Raw genomic sequence first — 25,234 nt, forward strand, 5'->3', positions numbered from 1 at the left:
TTTATAAGACTGTATTTACACTACAGTTAGCCAGTTTAGAAGTAACAGTAAAAAAAAAAAAAAAAAATTTAAAAATCCTGCAGCTTCGAACGTGGCAAATGTGTCTTTTCTTTACACAAGCACCTACAATACTGCCTCCCCAAGTCTCCCAGCAGTTTCACAGAGGTTTTGTCACATGCACTATTGTACCCAAGTACTTACACAACAGCAGCAAAGCAATACAATCAGGAAGGACTGCAGAACTCCAGCCATTCCCACCATCCAAGTCAGCCGAAGGAAGAGAATAACCCCGAAGATATTCTGCATGCATGGCAAATACACCCCCATCAGGGTGCCCATGCTGGGTGACTGGAAAAAAAAATAGTTGATATTCATTAACTGAAATTATTCAAAGCAGAGGTAACCAAAAAGGCCTTGAAGTTCATTATTTTTGATGGGTAGAAACCTGGGAAACCCAAGGTAGAGACACTCAACTACGGTGCTAGACTTCCATAAAACACGACATCAACTCCAAGATCATGAATTTCTGAACAAAATGTTGACCCTGTCACATACTGAACTGAATAATCTCAGTATTTAACACTGACTAGTAATAACCAGAGATATTTGGTTTTTTGGTTTTTTGTAGACCCATAGAATTTTCAGTATGAAACACGTCAAGTGCTGCAGATCCCAAGACAGATCCTTACCCTACTGCCCAGAGTTCACAAATTGTTTCAAGGAAAACATACTTTTGTCATGTTACAACTAGAAAAGATTTGGAAGCAAGCTGGGCACATGAATAATGTATTTTCTTCCATTTTCTATATTTCATATAAAACTAATGGTTCTACCTGTCCTTAAGTTCAATTTCAGCATCAGACTCCAAATTATTTTTGTCAGTGACTGAGAAAACACAAGTTACACGACTTCACAGGAACTGCACGTGATTGGTCTTCAACATAGCATCCTGCAGAATAATCATCCAAAATAATGGCAACAAAATGCCACTGGCAAGGGCTTTATTCCAAGGAATATAAAACTGTTTGTTGCATTGGTACACCTGGCACCAGCAGCATTTCAGTCTCAAATCTCTGTGGTTTCCTGCCAAGACATCTCATTGCTTCTGCTTTTTACAGTTTCCTTTGCACTTAAAATTATACTGAATTTTAAAACACACGGGGAATAGAGAGTCACTTCTGAAAGACTCATCCCTTCTCATACTCCCTTCTATAAATAAACATGAATTCCAAAACACATTAGATAGACAGCATTTAAAGACGCCCTTGAACAATCATTCAAATGAGAAGGATATTAAAGGGAGTTGACAAAACTTGTTCAAATTTGACTCCACACAGCAGTAACTAGATGCAAAAATAAATAGCACCTTTACAGACAAATGAAGTCATGAACCCAAAGCACTAGTATGCAAGACAAGCAATAAAATGTGTGCCAAAAACTTCACATAAGGTAATTCAAGAGTGTATTTCATTACACAAATCAAAACCCTTAAAGAATCACATGTTTATAAGATCACCAGGTCAAAACAAGCAAGGAATTTAGTGCTTCAACTTGCAATTGCATGTTACAATCCAGAATTTCCTCATCTGCACTAGAAACCTGCCCTGCCAGACATGAACAAAACTGTGCCCAAGAACATGATCTGAACTGTTCTTCGCTAGAAGGGCCAGGAGCTGCTGGCACTGAATTTTTTGAAGTCAGCTTTGAATTCCTTGACTAAAGCTGAAATAGATCAACCAGACTTTTCTCATACACACCACAGCTCAGGTGAACCTCCTGAAGGAAGGTGGATGACAGAATCATGTAATGAGGGCTTGCAGTGGAGTTACCCTAACAGACCTGCAAGCACAGGCCAGAGCTGCTCCTCAGCTGTTCCAGTGCAACAGTACCAAAAAAAGAAATTCACTAAACCATCATTTTATAAAAATTATCATCCAAATTATCTAACCTGATCAGCTTTGCCAGGACTATGTATGAGTACAAAATGAATTGCTGTCTGATAGTAACAGAAATTATACTTGTTACATAAATGTCCCGATCAGGGCAAGGTAAGGATTTTTCTACTGAGTTATTACAGTGCTATAATTGAGAAGGATCTTTCATGGAGTATGATTTACAGTGTACTTGTTTCCTCAAGGAAGGGAAATTGTAGATACTTTTGATTCCAACACTTTCACCTGATTCACTTTGTCTTTAACTCCATAAACTCAGACAGACTAAATAGATATTGCCCAGCACAGGGGCTTCCTGTTGTCACATTAATGCATACTTTGCCTCTCAGGGACACATTCCACATAATTTTATCATCATCTATCTGACTATTCATCCATCAGTCCCTCCCTCAAAACATCTCTGAGCCCATCAAATGAATTTATCAGACATGGAGTTAAAGAGTTTGTCAAAACTGGTATCTGAAGCCCATCCTGCTGCTCCCACACAGGAGAAGTAAATGGACCATGGTTATTGTGTTTTCTACATGACAGTCCTCCACACACTATGAAAGCAGGTGAGATTTCAGCCTGCCCTTTACACCTGCTTCCTTTGCATAAGAATCCACTTTATCTCAGTTCTATCCTATCTTCTGCCCCATGTGGTCCCTGCAGCATTGCTCCACTGCTCCATTATCTTCTCCCCCACCCTCCTAAATGGCCTCTTAAAGCCTATCAAGTTACAAGCTCACTTCGACCACAGAGGAAGAGAAATTGTGCATTAGCTGTACACTTGTGAGACCACTGTGGAGCAGAACAGCCTAAAAAATGCCTAGGTGTCTGCCCAAGCAAGTATTACTAAGTGTGTCTCAGGCATAAGAGTTTAGTCTAGATTATTTTACCCTGTGGAAAAAAAAATTACTCATGAGAAAGAACGATTTACAAATACTACTTGAACCAGCTTGTTCACAGAAATATTTAACACCAGTAATCTGCAGTGATTTGATCCTTTTTTTCACCACTAAGTGATACTAAACCAGTGCTGAAGTTTCAACAGAACATGACCTTAAACAAGGGTATTATTATGTTCAGCCTCAACAGCAACCACATGAAAAAATATAACACCTCATGCTGCATAAAAGAAATAAAAGAAACATTTTGAACACCATTTTATAACAACCAAGAAGGGACAGAAAACTCTGGAAAACAGTCTCAATTTCAGTGATGTAGATCATGTTTCTGTTCACTCTCATCAGCTGCAGACACATAATTTATGTAAATATTGATCTGAGTCTGAAGGACAGTGTTTCCATTGTGCCAGTGTGATGGGTTATTAAAGCACTTGGCTGCAGGGCTGAGGGACATTGATCAGCAATGACAGCTCTCACAGCTGCTGTGCAGCATGAGGACAGGCAGCAGCACAGAAATTAACTGCCTTGTTAAAGATACACGAATCAAACCTGCTTATCTAATTCTTTCCATCATGAGAAGGGGATATTTCTACAGCACTGTGACTGTTAAGTGCTTTATTGCAAGACTGTTTTAGAAAAGAAAAAGCAAGCTAATTTCCACCTTATTACATTGGAGTTGTGTCAATTTTACCTGATGTGTACCCTAAGAGGGAATGCAACTACCAAAAGTATTTAGTGGGGTTGCTGAAACAAGATATGATGTTCATATCAAGATGTCTTGCACTGAAATAAAATTAATTTGAAAGGATGAGATTTGGCAGGCAGGGCTGTGCTACGTCCCAAAAGGTCCTCCCTGAGAGACCTGTCTTACCTGCTCAGAGAATTACAGTAACTCTTACTGAAAGGATTGCTTTCCTCAGATCATTTTTAAATATCAGATCTAGAGCCTGCTCATCTGCCTTGCTCCAGCTCTTGCCTATGAGATGCCAATTCCAGCCAGGCCACTCTTTGTCACATCAGCTGAGCACACCCAGTGCAGCACTCACCCACAGGAGGGTTAACAATGATTTATCCACTTAAAACAGACCTGCTGGTGCTGGAATGGACTGCCAGACTTCTGTTCTCATGCTCAAATGGGAAAGATAAGGTAACAGCAGCACAGTGATTTATACTTCAAAGATGACTAAAAAGAAGCATGTAGAAGAATCCTGTTTGCACTGTTTCTGAATACCCTCAATCCATACCCTTGTCCAGTTACTGCTTTTAAATTTCATGGGTTTAATGGTTATAATTATTGGCCAGGGATTTCAGTCATCTTATATTCTGCATGATGTTTAACATTTTATATTGCTCATGGCAAGAGAGGGAGAAGAAATTCAAGCTGCAGTTATGATATTGCAGCTGATGTAATTTATCCCAGAGACAGACATGCAGACAAAGGTTCGCCTAAGGAAACTGCAGTGTTTACACAGAAAACACTGAGATATTAATACAGCATGATACTGTCACTTTTGGAAAGGTCACCAAACCCATCCTACAAAAAACATCTGAGAAGTCTGTGAACACACATTTTTGGGACATGGGAAAGCGGAATTCAGGAAAACACAGTTATTAAACCTGAATTCCATTTTGCCATAGAAGCAAAGCTTTAATAAAGATAATAGTTCTTTTTAATGGCAGTAAATAGCTTGAAAATATGCAAGCATGAATCATACCAAATGTAGAAATATTAACACCATACCATGCATGGTACTCTACAAGGGATTGAAAACAAGTTCTCTGTGAACAACTGTATACTACAGTCCCTTGCCAAATTCTCCCAATTATTTTTCCATCAAGGAAGCAAGGGACTAGCTTCTAGATTGCTCTGCATCTTACCCTGGTATTCTGGTCAGGCAATTAATAAGGAAATAAAACAGCAAAAGTGATCAGAACTTCCTCAAAATCACAACAGCTGTATCTATTGTATCCTCCACCATTCTGCTTTTGTCAGGGAAATAATCAATCTGCTTCTGACAGCAAGAGGATGAAAATTATTTTAGATTATGCAATAATACCATATTAGCAGCTGATGCATGACATTACTCCCACCAAAAGCATGCTAAAACAAATGACGCTGACATTCCTTATTCGTACTATGAAGGTAAAAACTTTGGACAAGACTCAAGTATAATGGCAAAAGAAAATCATAATTAAAATGTTTAAATTACTTTTTAAATGTCAGCTTATAGGACCAGAATGCAACTACTTTACCCAGGTGACCTTAGCTCAGTCCTGTCATGATGTAAAATTAACCACAATATTGCAGCACTTTTAGCAGATGTGCTCTCAAATAAAATTGAATTTTAAGCTTCAGATTGACAAAACAATTTTCTTATCCCCAGTGTAAAACTGCAGAGTAAGGAACTGGAATATAAGCAAGGGCATTCAGCACGAGGTAACATGCATGCTCCTTGAAAGCACTATTGGTTTGCAACATTATCACTGCCATCTCTTTCTGAAATGGCTCAAGCTTTGTAGGGCAGTGCTTGAAAACCTACAGAATTCAAGTGCTATCTTAGCTTTTTTGAAAACCTTTCTTTTGACAGAACTTGTAAGCAAAGTGACAGGCCTGCAAGCCATAAAATGCAAGCACACCACTTGCAGGTGCAGCAGTCACCAAAGCACCTGCGGCTCTGCCAGAGGAGGGAGAACAGTTAAACACTGCCCTCCTGATAGAAATCAACTCCAACAATCCAGCCTCACCTGCTACAGTCATTCCAGGGCCAAGCACCTAAATGCAGATGCTTTGGGGCAGAATTCAGTTGCCTAAGTGCCTGAGACCAGAATACCTCCTGAGCTGCCCCAGGGTGTCCAATCTGACCTCCACCCTCCACTCCAGATGGGTGCTGTCTCCTGCAAACCCCGTGTCACTACCTACCAGCCTTGTAGAGATGTGTCAGATACCACTGGGCAGCTAAAACAGCACTAGGAAAAAGCTGGGGCGTTGTTTAGTTTTTATTTGTAGCCCACTAAAAGCCCTCTAATCTAAACTCACATCAAACATAAGGAATTGCACTGCAGTGCACAGTTTTCCCATCTGCCCCAATTCTCTGGTAACAGCTGGCTCCCTACAGCTCCTCTGTCCTTTCTTTACAACATTGTCATGGCTCCTGAGAGAGGTTAAACACAAGCAGAAGGGAGGCCAGTTCCCCAAAAATCACACATGGTATCATCCCATTCATCAGTTTTGGCTGTGGAGAGAATCCTGACTTACTTTTGATACTTTCTTCTTTGATCCATCAGTATTTTCTGCTTCTTCATGTTCCTTGACACCTTGAGTAAGATTTGTGTAGTTGACCAACTTGCCAAGCAGAGATGACACTTTTGGTCGTATATCAAGTTCTTCCTGTGGAAGAAGACAACAAGTCAGCTTCTGCAGTTCACAGCATTTCTGAAGAGTGGCTGGGATCGCATCTTCCTGGGCATGCCTGAGACTACCAGGGAACACACCAGAAAAATCATCCAGGAAATGACAGAGTATTACACTGTACCTGAACCACTAGTGAGAGGTTTTAATTTCCTGAAAGGAGGGCAACTCTGATAGGAAAAGGCCAAAATGTCTACACCATGTGAATCATTCTCCTTAGGTGTTGAAAAGAATGAAGCAATGAAGAAGTCTGAGAACTGTGAGAAAATGAATGTGTACCGTGCATGTATCTCTAATGTCAATTTACATCAACAGGTATACTTTTTAAAAGGTCAAGCTGCCAAACAAATCAGAGATTTAGTGATTAAACTCTACTTATTGTAGACATGTATGCACTCTGATGATTTTATTACATTTTCCAAACTATGCTATCTAATTCATGTGGATCTCGACAAAATTTCCAAAAGCCACACGTATGGAGGGCCTCCCACCTTTATACTCATCCCATCCAATTTCTGTTTGGGGGCAGGAGGGGATGAAAAAAGCCCCAGAACAAAATCATTCCCTTTCCCATTGAAATTAAAGTCTTACATGTCTGGTAGCACAGTAAGGAATTGCATGGTAAACAGAAACAACTTTCCACGCAGGAAATAAAAGCCAATTGAGAAAGATTTCACTGTCTGCAGCTTTATCATATCTTTAGGTATCACCTTTGACAGGTGGGATCAGTAGCATTATGTGTTTTGTACATGATGCAGAAACTGAGCCCAAATGGGGTCATCCCTAAAAGGATGACATGAGCCAAGCACCCCTTTTCTTATTCCCTCCTGTGATCTGACCTGCAGTTGACATGTTTAAAAACCTGATTACAATTCCTTCCAGAAAGGGGCTGAGACAACATGTACCTCCTGTTCAGAGAGCAGCATGGCCTTTGGGATCCTGATGGATCCAACCTCTACTTAGTCCCAGGGAAGAGCCTGCACACCTGGTGTGGTGTTGTGATTATAGAAAAGGCCTCCAGCAGCAGTGTCTGCCCCTCCTTCATTCCAGATGTTTACAGTTTATATGGAGTTATAACTGCCTCACAGAGCCAGCTGTCACCACACAGGATCTCTCTGCCTACTGACAACAGATGGGCACCCACAAAAAGGCATGTGGGGGAGAAAGATGTGCTCAATCCCTCCCATCATGGAAGATCACAAATCACATTGGAAGTATAAAAAATAGCTAGAAATTACCTCAAACAAGGCCAGATTTCTGTCATAGTAATCACCTCCCTTGCTAGCTTCTGAACTGTTCAGGAAAGGGCTGTTTTCTTTATGGTTGCCATGACCTGTGAAGAAAAAAAGAAGCAAGTTTTGATAAGCAGAGAATGAGACTGCAACCTTGAAAAATCCACAGGGAATAAACTCCTTTGGTTAATTGAGTATGTTTCTTTTTAGTTTCTCAAGTCATACAATGTTAACAATATCAAAGGTATTATTCTCAAGGTAGAGTTACTTCTATTTCTACTCCTCTGCTTCATTAAAATAGAATAAAAGTCATCTCAAAGTAAAATTTATGAGCAGGGTCACAGCTCCAATGCTAAATGTGCCTTTACTCTCTAGTGCTCACTTCAGTAACCATTGCACTTAGAAATGACTGCTAATGATAACAGCAACCTTTGAGCTGTGTGTCCAACCCAGTCAGATACATTAAGACTGAACACTTCAAAACTAGATTCTATAATGACAATACAAAACAGCCCCCAAAGCACCTTTTGAGTTCTTAAATGCTGTTTGTTATTCACTATGCCCACTAATCCCAGACATTCAACATCCTTACTGTGTTTTCAACATTTAAGCTGCATTCTTCAGGCTCCTCTTGTACTCCTATATTAAAACCTAACATCATATACATCAAAACCAGAGCATTCCCATATGCAATGAACAATGTTTAAAAAAAAAAAAAAGAGCATGGAAGATGAGTAGAGCTTTCTGCAGCAAGCAGTAACAAAAAAAAAACCAAGGGCACTATAGTTTAAAACAACCTCTGAGGGGGAAAAAATTAAATTGATTTCCATCTTCAAAAGAAGTTCTTGGACCTATGTACCTATGTCTCCGATTACCCTCTGCTCAACAAACAAAAATTCTTCTTTTTTGCCTGTACTTCTTCCCTCCCTGCTCTCCCAGCCAATACAAATGAATTATTTCCAAGAGCATCTCCTTAAGAAAGGATTAATCCAAGGAATACCTTTTTCTATTTACAAAAGATGTACCCACTATAGAAAGTGAAAGAAAAAGAGATTATTACCTCAAATGAAAATACTACAGGTTAAAATATTGCACACTGAATACACCAAAAGGAAGAGATTAAACAGCTGGAATTTTGGATACATCTTTTCAATGATTAGAGTAATCAATTCAACAAGGCTACACTAAATTATTGTAATATAACTCAAGTGAAATTCTCTCTGCATTTTGAAATTTGAACCAACTTACAAAATTAACAGGCAAAAACAAGAGTCCTCCTCTACATATAGTGATCAGCACAAACCACACTTTTACAAAAGTAATTGTTATAAGCCAAAAAATTATGAGAACATTCAGTCCTACTCTTACTGAGGGAAAGGCATGCATGGAAAGCAGCACAATTTTCTGAAAATTGCTGACAGGTGCTTTGAACAAAACTGTTGGAAAAACAATATTGACAAAGAACAGAGGGATTTTTAAGCTTCTGTAAGGAAATACTTAGCTGACCAAAAATATATGAAAAGAGCAGCCTATTGTGTTTATGTGCTTAGTGCCTTTCTCACAGCTGACAACTAACCCCAAAATGTTAATGAGCAGCTGCCTTGAACAAGGGGGCTCAGCTTCTTTGCTGACCCCACCTACACATAAGAGATGCTCACTTTGCTACAATTGTAGAATTTTTTACACTACTAGAAAAACATCAGTAAGCTTAGCAACACAGCATCAAAATCAAACAGTTATCAGCTTTAGCAAAGGTTAAAATCTGCAAAAACTGCTTTACTTGCTGTATTTGTTATGCCTATACTGGAATATACCAGATCAATTTTGCTGCAGTGTGTGCTGCAGTCCCCCCATCCTGTTGTGGTTAAAGTACATTTACAATTTTTGCTGAGGAAATGGAGTTATATGCCATACACCTTTCACTCATTAAATTGGACACAAATGATGGTGCAAATTATGACATCAACAGAAATACTGTCTGCTTGATTCTTCAAGTCTCTGGTCTCTGCAGTATCTTCTCCATTACACTTATCAAACACAGCAAGGTCATGAGCAACTTTGGTTTGTTTCATCAATTCCTATATACCCTAATAGGAAATCCTATATACTGGCTCTGGTGACAGAATGTTTGAAATATCATCCTGGTTTTTTGGGGGGTTTTTTTAATCACCGAGTGATTTTTAAAGCAATTCTTTGCTGCCTTAGCTTTCCTTCTTCCAGTGGAAACCCTACCTTATCACTGTCTCAAGTCAGCATAATGGGGGTTCTTTTACTTAAAACACTCGGAGAAACTCTCAACCATTTTATGTACAAAATCCCACTGTTGCCAAGATACATTCATACATTCAATCTCAGCTTTTTAAACAAGATGATAATTCTTTTGCTCTTTCAAAATGCCCTTGTTACCATAATCCACATAACCTCTGCTTAGTTAACCAAGATTACTTCATACCATCTCCTTGAGCCTGAGAAAGACCATGACTTAAAATGAATCATCAGCTTGATTGTTATTATTTTTAGATGCATCTTCATTTTACCACCAGTGAATTTTTCACAACTGGTCTATTCAGAAGACCTCTCTCCCTCTCTCTCTAAAAGCTTCCATCTTCTCTCTCATTCTCCACTTATATGCTCAATGCTCATTCAGACCCTTCTCATTAGAGTGCCTTTCCAAATTTGACCCCTTGGCATGCTGGCTTTATACACCATCCTGCACACAGGAAGCCCAAACTCAATAGAAAATTCAGCAGAACTAGTGACTGGAAATATAGTATTGATTTTGCAATTGCTAGGGCACATTTTCTTCTCGATGGTTCAGATGATAGAGAAGCACAACTGGCTTTTTACCACATTCACAACACTAGCTCCATTGTCCTAAAATAACATACTACAAATAAATTACTGCAGACAATGCAAAAATAAAAGTGAACTTTCCTGCTGATCTAATGAAGTGCCACTTTAAAGTCCCTCTCAAACACCGCACACTTTCCACAGGAAGTGAAGGAGTGTAAGTTTATATGCAAGCTCTTTACAATGACATCCTAGTGCCACATCACCAATAAGCAGAACTGGAGCTGCAGAGGTGTGTGCTAATTCAAGAGTACTACATTGCTAACTAAAATACAGATAAACGACAGCCAAAAAGCACCTTCACCATAGCTGTATGTTCAATGCAATCTCTTTTTCATAGACATGTTCTAAATCAAAGCATTCCTCTCACTTTCTCTCTTCTCATATAGTGTTTCCATTTCAGGAGTAATACCTCCAGCAAATGACCATTTCCTCAACAACAATCACAACTGTACTTTGACAAAGCACACCAGGCTGCAGCATAGTGCAGAAACCACACTGCAAGAAAAAAATTTGTCCAGTGTATTCTCTCTGCCAGCAAGCAAGAGCAGCAGCTTCAAAGAGACTTACTTGCATGGGAAGGGCGCGTTATCTCCATCAGTTTGGGAAGGGAGCGGATGTGACCTCGGAAAGCCACTCTGGGGAATTCTTGCCCCAGCTTCACCCGAGGACAGTTTACATCCTGAAGCACGAAGTCTCCTGGGCGAGCACCATCCTGTGACATGCGCACAGTTTTCCACATCCTTAGTTATCAAGTCTTTGGTCCTGGCCAGTAGCTATGTGGTGTTAGTTTTCATCATGCAAGATAGATTTGCAAGGAACATTTCTCAAAGAGGGAGCTAAATACTCTGCAACAGAGAATAATTTATTTGCCTTAGTCCCTAATTAATCTGAAATTTTGAGGTATTCAGGCTGTATTCCAAGTAGGCTAATGTTTCCTTTTCACTTCTTTCATTGCTTCTCAGTCTTCATTATCTTTTGATAATTAAGGCATTTCTTTCTGAATGCTACCAGTTCTCTTCCAAACCAGATAATTAATTCTATTGCAACCACCACTTCAACTATACAGTTTATCTATAGCATAGATAACATGTCCAGCATAGTTCCCTAAACATTCTACTCCCCTACTCAGATACAGGCACAGGTCCAGAGAAAAAGTTCCTCATCCTGTGGATCACCTGAGTTCCTTAAAACATCAGAGCTGATCCATGGAACAAAACCTAGAACACTGAAGTGTGCATGTTCCCACACATGCAAACACACAGGCTTAGGAAACAAAACAAAAGCAATAAATGGATGTTCAAACTTTTGCGTCACAGCCAAGAAAAAACACTCTGGCTAAACTGTAGCAGATACTCTACTGACTAGTTTTACTTTGTTCTTCTCCAAAAGGTTAATGTTGTCTTTACTTAAAAAAAAGAAATATTAAGAACACAGAGGACACTATTCATGTTACTGCTTTCCTTCTGGAAGAGGATTAGGCCAGACAGACACAGTTTCACTGCTTGAGCATGCTGAATGCAAGCCTTTTGTGCAAGCCACTGTGTATTCTCAAGTCACTGAGGGATGAAATCCAGAATTTAGAGAAAATTACAAACAAAAGACATATATGAAAGTAACTAAAAGACAGATTAGTGAGGATAAAGGAAAGCTGAATAATTAGGCACAGTGATACATACTTTACACAGTATTGTAAAGAAAAGACCAAGAAGCTTCACAATGATAAGGCCTACTCTGCCAGACTAAAATAATCATTGAGAAGGTGGCAAGAACAGTTGCATGACTTGACCTGTCAGGGTTTTATTTGTTTTACTGCCAGTTTCCAAACTCCCTTATAAAAAAACACCACTCCCCTACTTCATCACATTCAGATGCAGAATCCTCCCTGCCTCAAGTACCAAGTCTTGAGTGAGGGACTAAATTTCTTCAGATAATTTCAGTGTGAATCAGAGTTCAAGTCAGAGCTGGAACTGAAATGCTAAGCTTGACCAAGAAACACATTGGTTTATTTACTCCATTATAACCAACAAACAGCAGGTATTTCCTAGAAATCCAGCTCAAAGGACAGCCCAACACTCCTGACCTCATTGTAATTTAATTTCTGGAGCAATGCAAGAGTTGGTATCTCACTTTTAATTGTACTATGCAAGTACAGGCTCCTTTGTGTCCACCACAGTAACAAACACTGTGATGAAATAGCCTGTCTAGCAGCTAACACCACGTTTTGCTATTACTCAGAAACTATTTCACAAGTATTACTGGCTACAAAACCTGTGATAGTTAAGGGCACAAACTGAGCCATTTTCATGAACAGGGAACACTACCTGATCTGACATTTTTTTTTAATTACAAAACAAAATATTCATACTTATAATATTTCATCTAGCAGTAACACAGGAATCTGAGATTAGAAATCAGAGTTGATACCCAAGTAGTTGCTGTGGGTTTCCCTTAATAAGAGCAATCTAACAGCAGGCTGTTTTAGCCAACTAATCACACAGGCTCACTTCCCACTCAGAAGGAGGTGGCTCAATTAGCTGACCCCTGGAGTGCCTCTCCTGTGCATGCATCTTGACACGCTGCAAATTACCTCTAAAGAGAGCTTAACCTAAATAAAACCCTGATGTATAGGTATTTTGAGACAGGCAAAAGGCATCCCACTTTGGAAAGCAAGTCAGTTCTGTGTGATTTATTTCTGTTTTCTCAGATTTTCATGCGTCAGTATGTCCTGCAGATTTCTACACAAGTGGTAATTAAGACACAATTTACTTTGATTTTTGACCACAAAATCAAAATAGGTTTGGCTACACTTAACTGTTCTCACAAGACCTAGAAGCAAATGAATACACCCAAGGTAAGTATTTACTGGAGGGGGAAAAAAAATGGAGAAACAATGGGATTGCTCCAAACAGAAATTATTGCATAATCGGGTTTTATTAGTCATATTATTTTGAGGGCATTTGTTCACAGCCTTATGAATAAAGCTTTAATATAAAAATCTGTCCATGTCCATTTTGATCACACTTTGAGGGTTTGGTTTGTTTTTGACAGTTCTTGAGACACCATTTCCCAGATGTCAATAAGGATCATGCTCACACTGCTCCTCCCAAAGGCTGTGTGATGTTCAGAGAGTTCTGCTCATCACTCACAGGCCACCAAGACCTGCAGGTCTGAGTATTGCTGAGAAACAAAAACCTCAACAATCTTCCTGGACTTTGCCAGCAGACCAAGAACCCTGGTATCTCCACATTTCAGCAGCCAAGCACTCAAGAGTACTGCTGAAGTAAACCAAGAGGTTGTCATTTTAGGATAACCCAAGAAACATGCAGACAACAATTTGATTTCAAAAACATTCCAAGTCTGCTTCTATTCATGTAGCTCCTCACATGAGGCAGGACTAAACAAAACTCAATCATTCTCAGACTGCAATGGAACATTTCTTTTGGCTCATTTGTGAATTATATGAAATAATTCAATGTACAATTACGCTTTTGCAGATATCACTACCTTGACAGTTCATTAACAGAAATCAGACATTGCTTCTTTTCTTAAATTACTCGCTTTCAACAATTTAGCAAAAATCCTAATCCAATATTGGCAACAGTTGAAAGTTACCTTTATAACTTTAATCAATAATAAAAAAAAAAAGACAGCCTATCAGAAATACTTGTTTCTCCATGGACAACACACAACTAGCCAGAAACACAAAGAATTTCTAATTCTGGTTACAAACTCATTTATGGCAGCAGAACAGGCAGCTGAGATCACAGGATCCAATAGTGAGGAATACTTATTTTCCCTTTAGCTAAAGTAGTCAGTATTACCCAAAGCACGTCTTTTCAGGAAAAAACAGAAATTCATGATTTAACTTTCATATTTTTAAAAAGTGAAAACAATAATTTCTTTATTTTCCAGTAGGAAAAGGACTAAAGTAGCAAAGTGAAATTCCAAGTTCAGAAACAAAACAGTTCTCAAAATGTTTTGAAAACTCCACTAAGTTCTTGTTTTGAGGCTGGGCTGGTTTAGGCTTGGGGGTGTTTTAATAGGATTCTTGTATTTACACCAGAAATAGGAGAAACATGAAATTACCACTATTGCATCTAGTTAGACAAAACTCTTTCCCACTACAAACCAGGCATTGCTAATGAAATAACTAACTGCAATCTGTTAATGCCAGTTCACACCAGAACCTGGGCTACCAGGTCTTTCTCACTGAAGGTGGCAGAAAGCACAAGCTGTAAAATCCCAGTATTTTATGAAAATAAAGGCCACAGTCACACTAGATAAGAAGCCACACAACAATGAGGCTCATGAGAGGAAAGCACAGCAGAATGAAAGGACAGATCTTTCCCTGGAGAGCTTTGAGATCCTCTGTACTTGAAACACAGGCTCAAACAATCAGTTTCACTGAGCGCTCACATGTCTGCTCCAGACACACATTTCCATCAGAAACTACAGCTTAAACACCCAACTGCTGACATTCATGCTCATTTGAATTGTGTATGTTTTCATTTACTATTATAACATTATTATGCTATGTAATAGCATTATGTGCTTCACTGTTAAGTGACAGTGTCAATATAGTTTTGAGTTTACTGGATTTTACCCAACTAGTAAAGCTGTGATTCTAAAGACTTATTACATACTACATTGCAGTACACATTTATCATCAGTGATGGCACCTATAAAAGTGACACAAAGAATAATTGTACCCAAAAAAACAAAATAAAAAGCTGTATTATTGAGAATTTTTCATCTGAACTAATTCAGAGCTCAAAAGATGGCAATTGCTTGTGCTCTGCTTGAAAGGAACAGCCAAAACCTTCCCAGACAACAATCTATGCAACAGTCTGGAGCAGAGTACAAAATTAAGTATACAATTAAGCACAGATCTTGGATTTATCCCTAAATAAACATGTGTGAATACTTCTACTGTATTTTACAAAACTAGATTAGAAACAGCCTTAACCATCAAGTTGTCTGACCTTATACAAATCGAAGGATTTAACAATTTAATAACCCTGTGTTTCAGAAAGCATTATGACTATTTTTCAGTTAAGATACACTGATAGTTTCAGAACACTTACAATTCTTTTTAGGTGCTAATATCAACATAAAATACTTACCCTTCAGCAACAGTTCTTTGACATTTTCAGTAACTTGGTTTACCATTATTCTTCCTCCAGTTCTTAGCACATGCTTTAGTAAATGCTTCCTCTGTGAAGTCCTGAGGATTGGACAGCTATAATAATATTGTATTTCCAAAAGAACTGTTTCTGCCTGCTCTGACAAATGCTGGCTGCAATGCTGAATTGGACTGATCTCTTCCAAGAAGCAAGAGTTCCTCACAGAAAGTTAAGCTGACACTGATATAATCCTGGCATAATAATCCTTTCAATAGTGAGAAAATATACAAATATCAGGATCTTAGAGAAAATACTACTTGTGAAATCCAAGCCCAGGTGCATTTAAGAGGCACACTGCAGTTTGCACACTTGCTCAGAAAAGTGTGCCACAGATCTGCTGCTAGCTGAGTGTGGACTCAGGGTTTTAAACCTGCTAGTGCCACTAAAAGTGTAGCTCTGTGACGTAGGCCCTGCAGGCATTTCAGCTTGCAAGTGAAAACAGTCATCTGTTTCTTTCCATCTTCAATACATTAGAAGAGGATGACCCATTAATGGATGAACGATATGTGAGATAACCAAAAAAACTAGCAACAGCAGATGAAATGGGAGATTTACATAAGATAAACATGAAATACTAACTTAATGATTCTAAGCACTTCATAATTACCAGAGCCCCCACCATTCTGCCCACTCACAAGGAGGTTCTCTGGATATCAGCACACACCTCACTAAGACTTATCTATCTACATGATGAGGTAGGTGAAGTCCCCAGGAATACCTGGGCAATTAAAGATACCAAGTCACTTTTGAGAAATTTGATTTAACAACTCACATCACTTGGGAGCTTTCATAATATAACCTGTCACTGCCAGATGAAGAAAAAAAAAAACAAAACACTATAAAAACAACCTCTATTTCACTGTAATCCACTTCAGAGGTTCTTTCATGTGGAACAATTCCAAAACCATTTCTCATGATTATCCTCCCCAAAACTCCATCCCTTCACATGCATGAGGGCACCTCAGATACAGCACACCTTCTATCAAAAAAATATAGAGAGCAACCTTCTGGTATTTCTCAGGGAAAACCTCTTATCTTGCTATAAAATGTTCTTACTTTCTCTGAAAGACTGCAACATACATCTATGAGACTGGTATGCAGATTCCATGCAATATTCAATTAAAATTCACCTTTCTTTCTGATACCAAATACAGAAAATTCTTTTCAGCCCCATCCAGGTTCAGCTGACCATGGCTTCATAGCACAAAAGAGAGAACAACAACAAAAAAAAAAGACCAAAAAACACACACCACCGTTCTGGACATACCTGTTCCCTCCTCCAGCTCAACACAGGCCAAAGAAACAATTGTACAGGCACAAACCTTGGAGTGAGAGAAAGCAGATGGGAACAGTGACCACTAAATGCTAGTATTGCCACCACCTCAAAAAACTTCCTACAAGGAACAAGTGGAAAGAAGTAAGTTAAGAGCCAGGAAGTTAAATATGCTCCAGACATGCAGAAAATGACAGAAGAAAGGAGATTTAATTACTCTGAACATTTCAATGTATGTACATTCTGTGCACTGCACAATGTGTAGTAACACAATGTGCATTTACAGACATCAATCTGCTATCCATCCATGGAAGACAGCAGAAAGACATTGATAACCACTTACAAGCTGATTGTGAAACCCTGAATGTCATTAGTTTTCAGTCAGTTAACTCATACAGAAAGTGCTGAACATCAGATATTTCTTATATTAGAGAAGTACCGTATTCCATGTGGAAACAAAACTCATGAGAGATTTTTTTTTTTAAGCCAAGGAAAAAGGAAAGGGGGAGGGTGTTTCAAGGAGGAGAGCAAAAAAAAGTTAAGCAAATCCAAGGATGACCTTTCAATGTGAAGTGCTACAAACAGCCAAAACTCACTCTAACTCTGATCATAATACTTAGAGAAATTACAAGTCAGCATGATACTTCTCCAAGTAAAGGGAGTCACTCCTTCCCACTGAACAACTCAGAGGGTGGAGAGAGCTCTGACATTGCACATGATAAAGAGAAAACCACTGTTCTTCTAAAATACAAATATTTTGACCCACATTTACAAAGAGCCCACAAGTCTCCCAAAACAGCAGAACACATTTCCCACAGTACAACACAGCACAGACCAAGACGAAGTCAGATATCTGGAGAAGCCACAGAGGCTTTTACCATAATTTTACAGAAAGTTCATCTGTTTGCAAGAGCATCAGAGCAAAGTAGGAATAACACAAGAGCTTAGAGAAACTCTTCAAAGAGCAATCGGCAACGTTAGATCACTTTTCTGCTTCACCAGTCAGGACTTAGGCAGCTGGAACACAATCTAAGTCAGAAAACTCTCCAAGATGTATAATAGTGAGTTTGCTCCTGCTAAATAGATGCTTCTACCAAAAAGTCTACAATACAGTGTCTTAACAGGGCAAAGGCAAAATACTGCAATTAAATAATTCTCTCTGTGTTACCTTGAGCTACAGCTTTAAAACTGCATGTATGCTAAAAGGCAACTTAACACAAGGCAGATAATCACCCCACTGTCTGCTTACACAGAATTGGGATTTACCAAACATGGCTTAACCATACCTCCTTTCATGACTGGCTACCATGAGGCAGAAATTAACCCCGACATCATCACCACATTTCCTGGAACACAAACACATCAAGAGTGAGTGGTTTGTGTTGGCCTAGACAAAAAAAAAGACAAGATAAAAGTTCATGCAGGAGCTGAAGCAAGGGTTGGCTTGTAATGCTCTCAAAACAGCCATGTCCCAGCACAGGGTGCAGAACACAAACAGGAATAAAGAGAAATGAAGGGATGCTGTTGAGGGGATGGGAGTGGTCAAGTGGTACTACTGCCAAACACTTCACATTGTGAAATCACAGGCTGAACAGTTAAAACCTTAGCAGAACAAAGCCAAAAAAATACATGAGCTGAAGGTTCTAAAATCAGATCTGCAAAACAATTAACAAACGTCTACCTTTGTGTCAGCCCTGGACACAAATATACACTACAGCAAGTAGTAGAAAAAGTAAGATCAATTATACTATTTAGAAGAGGATCAGCAAGACAAAGTTTCTAAATACAAAGGTAGAAAGCAGAGGAGAAACAGTAATGTGCTGTCCTCCATCAGAGACAGCAGCAGCTATGCCACACTCTCGAATTGCTCCTAGTCCTGACTCAGATCTGACCTCCTACATGGAAATCCAGAAGTGGACTTTGCACACAGTGCTCAGGGCTATTCAGCTTGCAAACAGAGACAGGGTCATAAAACAAAGTAGCATTACTATAGATAATTTTATGGAAAACAACTATACTCCAGGGCATAAAAACTGTGTTTAACTGCAGCAATCAGCAATGTAAAGTATGCAAGAGCAAGTCTCAACAAGTTTGCCCTTCTTAACTCAGCAAATGAGCAGCTTCTAATGGCACACCATAAAAATCCTCTTTTCCCTTTGACATGGAAGTGAAAGTCAGAAGGTTGTATGGTCTGCTTCATGATAAGAGGGTAAGTGCAGTGATTGAATGATGATCTAAATCCCTTAGATAAACAGAAGAAATTGATGGCTACTGGTAGGAGATGAAACTGAAGGCTGGTAATTAGAATGCAGGGGAAAAAATCCCACGTAGTCTTGTTGAGGCATAATTACCTATGCATAGCACAGTGTGCCTCTGCCCTACACACAGCTCTGCATCACCGCCCCTCTGCCAGGAGCTGTCACACAATCCCAGCCTCCAGCAGCAGCTCACAGCTCTGATTCTCGTTTTCACAGCAATCGATGGATTGCAGCCTCATGACACTACAGCCCATGTGCCAGTCAATGCAAGAGCTTCTAGGACAATGCAGGTCACTTGGGTGGAGAGAAAGGGGCAAATTAATCATTCTGCATTCAAGAGGGTGGACCCGCTGGCCAAACCCTAAATGTGAATACCTGTGGTAAAAATGCTGGCATGCCATGCCTTCCACAAAGGAGCTTCCTGGAGCAGCACTGTGACCATCAGTACAGAGGAGGGATGATGGCCACCCCTCCACCAGTCCCAGCCACCTCCCTCAGGCCCTGCCCAGCCCTGCCTGGCACTGGCCTCTCATCTTCTGCTCAGCAAAATGTCATTTCATTTTTATTTCCAATAAGTCTAAAGCTGCGTCCAGTCAGCAGAGCGTAACTGCCAAGTTATCAAACTTCCCCATTCATCCACAAGCTAATTGAGTAAAAGCTTTTTTGGGGCAATTAGCACTTTATTCTGCATGTCAAATTCCATCTCTCTGTCCTACAGAGCACAAAGAAGATCAAGAGATGATTAAAAAAGAACTGCACCTGGTACCTTTGACAGCAACAAAAATTTGACAAAGTGTGTTCCCAGAACTGTTCTGACCTGTACCTCTGCTGTTCAGACATGATTTAAGACTGGTGGAAAGCCAACAACCTTCTTTTCCAAGCCATACCTAGAACCCACCACAAAATCTAAAGCCGTATTAAAAGCCTGCTAGGAAAAAAAAAATGCACTCCATTCCCTCCAGGAACTTCTTTCTACAGTTCAAAATGACAATTTGAAACTTGTGAAACACTGTTTCACAAGCCATAGGGAACAAACAGGCAGAAAACAGGCTACAAAATAACCTCCACACACAGTTTTATATATACATAGATATATATATATGCAGTTACAGTATACAAAATGTTGTCATATTGAAATTCCAGAGAGGTTTACCCTACATGCACTGTAAGGGCTGTATTTTTGAGTAGACCTTTTAAATTTAAAGACAGTCATACTAAATGTCACGTATTACAGTCTGTGAAAAGACTAATATTTTTTGTGTATGTATTTTGTTATTTTGCTTGCTTAAAACAAAGATATTGTTCACTTGGCAACTGCTACAGCAGCCACTGTGAAAGATGCTCAGTCCTCCATGCATGACAAAATCCAAGTATGCTGAAAGACATCATCCAAACCAGCTCAACTGAAAGAACAAGAACAGTACTACTCATTGCTAAGGGATCACTTGGCAGCATTTAAACAGTTGCCTATTGAAAACTAATAATTAAGAAAGAGGTTTCACTAAATCAAACGAAAAAAAAAAAACCTGAAACTTTATTATCTGAGAATAAAATTCACCTTAGTGAATTTAAGTGATGCAAAATTTCCAATTCAGGGATTATTGAAGACAAAGGAAACACCCCTAAAATGTAATTCAAATAGGCTTTAAACCACGTCTTAAAATGGTGCATTTTTTTTTCTCTGTAATGCAGGTCACAAAACAGTGTATTTAAAGAGCAACCTTGAACCAACAAGTTGAAGACCTTTGGACCTTTGGATCAAAGAAATCTTGCTCCATGTATCAGTGCTAATAGCAATTTTTCTATAATTTAAAGCAGCCTGCACATTATTTGTTGCATCACAATCGAAACCAGATGTCAATCCTTAACTTGGTCTTGGAAGGTGAAACTGCCAAATGCAGCTTTCCTCTCCCTGTGGCACTGGGATCCCCCTGTATCCCCCAGCCTGTTACTTGCACTTCTAAACAAGGCAGTGATCACTAACTCTCATCTTTCTCAAGGTGGTTGTTCCAACCTCAGCCAATGGCATTTATCAGGTTTGGCTACATTCCCTAGTCAATGAGACTGCAAACTACCTCAGTCTTCATTCTACACAGAACCTTAGAGCAAAAAACCAAAATTAAATTTTACATTGAAAAGCACACAAAAACTTATGATTTAATTTTGTTGCAGCAGGGAAAAAAAGCAGATGTCACTATTTCCTTGAGGAAGTGAAACACTGAAGAAATTTGTAAGGGGAAATTGAATAACACACACAGATCAATTTTATACATGGAAGAGAGATATAATACAAATACAAGACAACCAAAAATGTACTTAAAATTCTTTAGAGAAGTTTGGCGATTGTATAGGAGACATCATTTCAGCATTATTAAAATACTCCCAAACTTAGACTCAACTCAGGTTTGGAATGGCAGCTTAACTAGCACAGGCAGAGAGAATTAGGTAGAAAACCCATGTCTTTTCATGTACAACTGCTTAGTCTTCTAATGCAGGTGTTCTCCAAAACACCAAAATTCTGCAGTTGCAAAAGACCAACAGAGAGTTCTCTGGGTTCTTTCAACAATCTCCTCTTAGTTTTTTGCACCATGCAGACCCATGGGTACAGGAGCTGCTTTCACATCACTCAGACCTATCACAAAGATTCTTCCCAGAGCTTTTTCAAATAACTGAAATACCAGAGAACCCACAAAAAGGCCCATGTTTTTCTATATTTAGATAAGTCTCCTGTTCACCAGCAGCTGGCACCACGATCCCCTTGGTACTGGACAGCTGCAGCCTCCCCAGCTCGGTCCTAATCACTGCAAAAATTAGAAAAAGTATGAGACATGCTTAGCAAAAGTAGCAGTTTATGCAGCAACAAGAATTTTTTTGTTTTCTTAGACAAGCATTTTAACAAATTAAACCTTACTACACTACAAGTCAATAAAATAGAGGTATTAACCATGGGCTCCAGGAAAATGAGCTCCTCAGAAAAATTCCTTTGATTACAGGGTATGAAGAAATATACACCACCTCCTTCACCCTCCTAGCTATTATAAACACCTAATTATGTCACAAAGCACATTTCCACTCTCATTTTTCACATGCCAAACTCTTATCTTTCCTTATCTGAAGCAAGAGTCCACTCCTCTATGCACCTGTATTTCTGAGAAAAGCATTCTGGAATTTACCACTGCAATCATTGCTGTGCTAATTGCTGTTTGCTCAAACAGAAAGAAAAAGAATTGGGGAAAAAAAAAAAAAAAAAAGAAAAAAGGAAAGAAAAGGAAAAAAGCCCTAACAACAAAAAACCTTCCTTCCGAAGGACTTCTGAAGTATGGACTTCTGAAGTATGACCCTGCTGCTAAGACCCCTCTTAGGATCTGCACTGAAAACCATAACTATTGCTGTGGATCCCACATGTACCCTTTCTAAAAAGAAATAAATATTGATATATTTAGCATTGTCAGGACACCTTTAATATCTCCAAATTTACACATCATACTTTTCAGAGAGGGGAAACCAGATGCCAGCAGAACAGAAAGAAAAAAAAACAAAACCTTCCCATCAAAATGCCACTACACTGAAAAAGATGCAGTCTCTATTCCATTTTCAGTAAGAGAACAGTTAACAAATCACCAGAAAAGACAAGACAGTTAACTGACATCAGTTTTGCTATTCTCAGGTTACTTTCTTTTCTCTGAAACAATTCAGAGGTTCTGCCTCAACCCCACCCTAGGCTGCCTCCTCTATGACCTCTTTCTGCAGCTTTTAGGCAACACAAAAAATACTGAAGACACTTGTGCTACAGAGGTTATGCAAAAATATTCCACTATGACCACCCTAACAGTGCCATTTAGCCACACTGCTGCCAGTGAAAGTTCTTAAGACAACTTAAATGTTATCTGGACATGTTTCTGTTGTCCTATTTAGCCCTACTGTCTAATTTATTACCATGACTAATTTAATCTTATCTCCGAACTTGGCCAAAACACCTACATGTAAGAATTAAGCACTTTGAAGAAGAGTTTTTGAATGATTTATGTGTCCCCATTGGAAGTATCTTCAGACACACTTTATGTGATCTTAGTTACAAGTCTTGCAAAAGACTGCAAATCTTTACCAGCAACTTACCACACATTAAAGCAGTGAACCAGGAAGTTTAAAGTAAAAGCATGCTGCTATCACAGCAGAACTTTACCCACATTTTCCGAAGCAGCTCAATGCAAATGAGCAGCACAATCTGCTGCTGCACAAGAGCACTGAACACACTGACACAGAATGTGAGCTCGAGGTAAAGGTCTGGTTAGAGAAGTCAGGGCTTGGAGGAAGCCATGTGATAACTGAAACATAAGCAGAGCAATTCCTTGGCAAAACCAAGGGTGGCAGCTGACCAAAGCTTGTTAGTGACACCAAGCTGATTAGTGTCTCATTTCCACACAAAAGTCAAGGGAAGATAAATAACTTCCCACAAGACACATGACATTTCCACACTTTGGTTAACTGGGTGCACCATGACTGTGGAGCTGAGATTTCTATTAAAGCAAAGTATATTTGGTTTTTTAAACACTCTTCAGACCCCACTGTCCCTCTTTTTGCCCTGTGTACCCAACCTAATATGCTGGCTTTATTTCAAAGACAGAGGGGATGCCAAATTCACATTTCTCATCCCTGATGATCCATAAAGAAGGGCTCACGTGTTTATCATAGGATCACAGGATAATTCTTTGTACTTCTTTTTCTAAATGAAAGATGTCAAAGTCTATTACAAGCAGTGGCAGTCAGTGGAACCTACTTAGAAATAAAAGGCTGATTTTCTTCATAAGCAAGCACTGGAACGATCTGACAAGGCTAAATTATTGCACTGACTAATGTCTCCTTATGGAAATGGTTGACAAGAAATTCTGTTGCAGAACAGTTTCACATCTGCAGATGTGAAACCCTATCCTAAAAAAAGCAAAATTCAAGAGGAAAAAAAAACCTTCAAAACCAGAGATATGACAAATGAAGGCACCAGTAAAAAAGATCAAACTAAAAAATAATCCATCAGAATCATAAGCAACAGCCTAAGGTATTGTGCAAGGAGTACTGCACAACACAGCCACTGCCCTGCAGGCTGTTACAGAGCAGCTGTGAACAGTTACAGCACCATGGCCACTCTGGAAGGGCCATGTCCCTACTGAGTCACCTCAACCAACCCAATCTAACTGAGCAATCCAAACAAGTCTTGAAATCAGGTTCTAGATAGCAAGTTGACCAAATAAAATCTTCCCAGCAGAAGGTTCACCAGAACAACTGCAACCAGTTTCTCACTCTGCCTGTGGTGGAGCTACTTGATGGCACGGAAAGCCTGGAGCATGGGCACTGCTCAGGCAGCTCTGTGCATCCACATGTCAGTATCAACTGTGTGCACTTTGGTAAGGCCACAACTTACAACTTGAACTCTGCACTCAAGTCAGTTTATCTTATCTCCAATCAGGGGCATCCCCAACACCAACAAATCCCTCCATGAGCCCTGTAATCAGCTGCCACAGAAGGCTCTGCAGGGTCACCCTCTTGCCTCCAGTCTGCAGGCTCCAGCCAGTGCTGAACAGCTCTGAGATATTCTGCCTTCAACAGGAGCTTCCACCTCTGCTGTGTCAAATCATCAACGCCCCGCTGTGTGAGCAGCCAGAGTAACTGCACAGGATGTAGAAACCAGCACCAAAACCAAAAGGAGTAACACAAGATTGAGTTCAGATTCCCCTCTACAGAGCTACAAACTGAAGAAACCTAGGGAAAAACAGAAAAGTCTAGTGGGGGAAGAACATACTTGTCAGGACAGGTAGGCAAGACACATCTTCATACACACACCCCGAGGATATGAAACAATACTTAATTACTGTGAAAGTAAATTAAAAAATGGAAGGCAGTTAGAGTTCAAACAAAAACAGAACTAGCTACCATATATTAGTAGAAAAATTACTAGATATTAATCAGCTTTAAAACAGAGAGACTCAGCTAACTTCCAGCAGCGTGGTTGGGCACTGCAGTTGGGACAGCAGCGCATTAGAGGCCACAGCCTGCCAGTGACTGATGGACTGTGACAGAAGCCAGGTGGCTATCCTGAAGTGTGTTGGTTGCACACATCCTATAGGCAGCCTCCTACCCAAATAAGAAGTGGTTTGAGTTGACCTTCCTTTATCCACCATGGCAGCAGCTTCCA

General features: G+C 39.5%; 1 protein-coding gene across 8 annotated transcripts in view; it reads right to left on the reverse strand.

Moving 5' to 3' along the window:
- SLC12A4 (solute carrier family 12 member 4) overlaps positions 1–25,234 on the reverse strand; it is a 45,958-nt gene that overhangs the window by 18,722 nt on the left and 2,002 nt on the right. For 3 of the 8 annotated variants that reach the window (XM_085589618.1, XM_085589616.1, XM_085589617.1), the window contains 4 exons: positions 10,901–11,178; positions 7,487–7,581; positions 6,096–6,227; positions 202–348 (listed from right to left, as the gene is read on the reverse strand). In XM_085589618.1, the coding sequence (XP_085445744.1) occupies positions 202–348; positions 6,096–6,227; positions 7,487–7,581; positions 10,901–11,072 (546 nt within the window). In that variant the 5' untranslated portion in view covers positions 11,073–11,178. Of the gene's footprint in view, positions 1–201; positions 349–6,095; positions 6,228–7,486; positions 7,582–10,900; positions 25,225–25,234 lie in introns of those variants that run through there. The other 5 variants (XM_021555053.4, XM_085589620.1, XM_085589619.1 and 2 more) reach the window with 3 other exon arrangements.

This window comes from Lonchura striata, chromosome 11, assembly GCF_050655825.1.
Source record: "Lonchura striata isolate lonStrDom1 chromosome 11, ASM5065582v1, whole genome shotgun sequence".
In the NCBI taxonomy this organism is placed as follows: domain Eukaryota; kingdom Metazoa; phylum Chordata; class Aves; order Passeriformes; family Estrildidae; genus Lonchura; species Lonchura striata.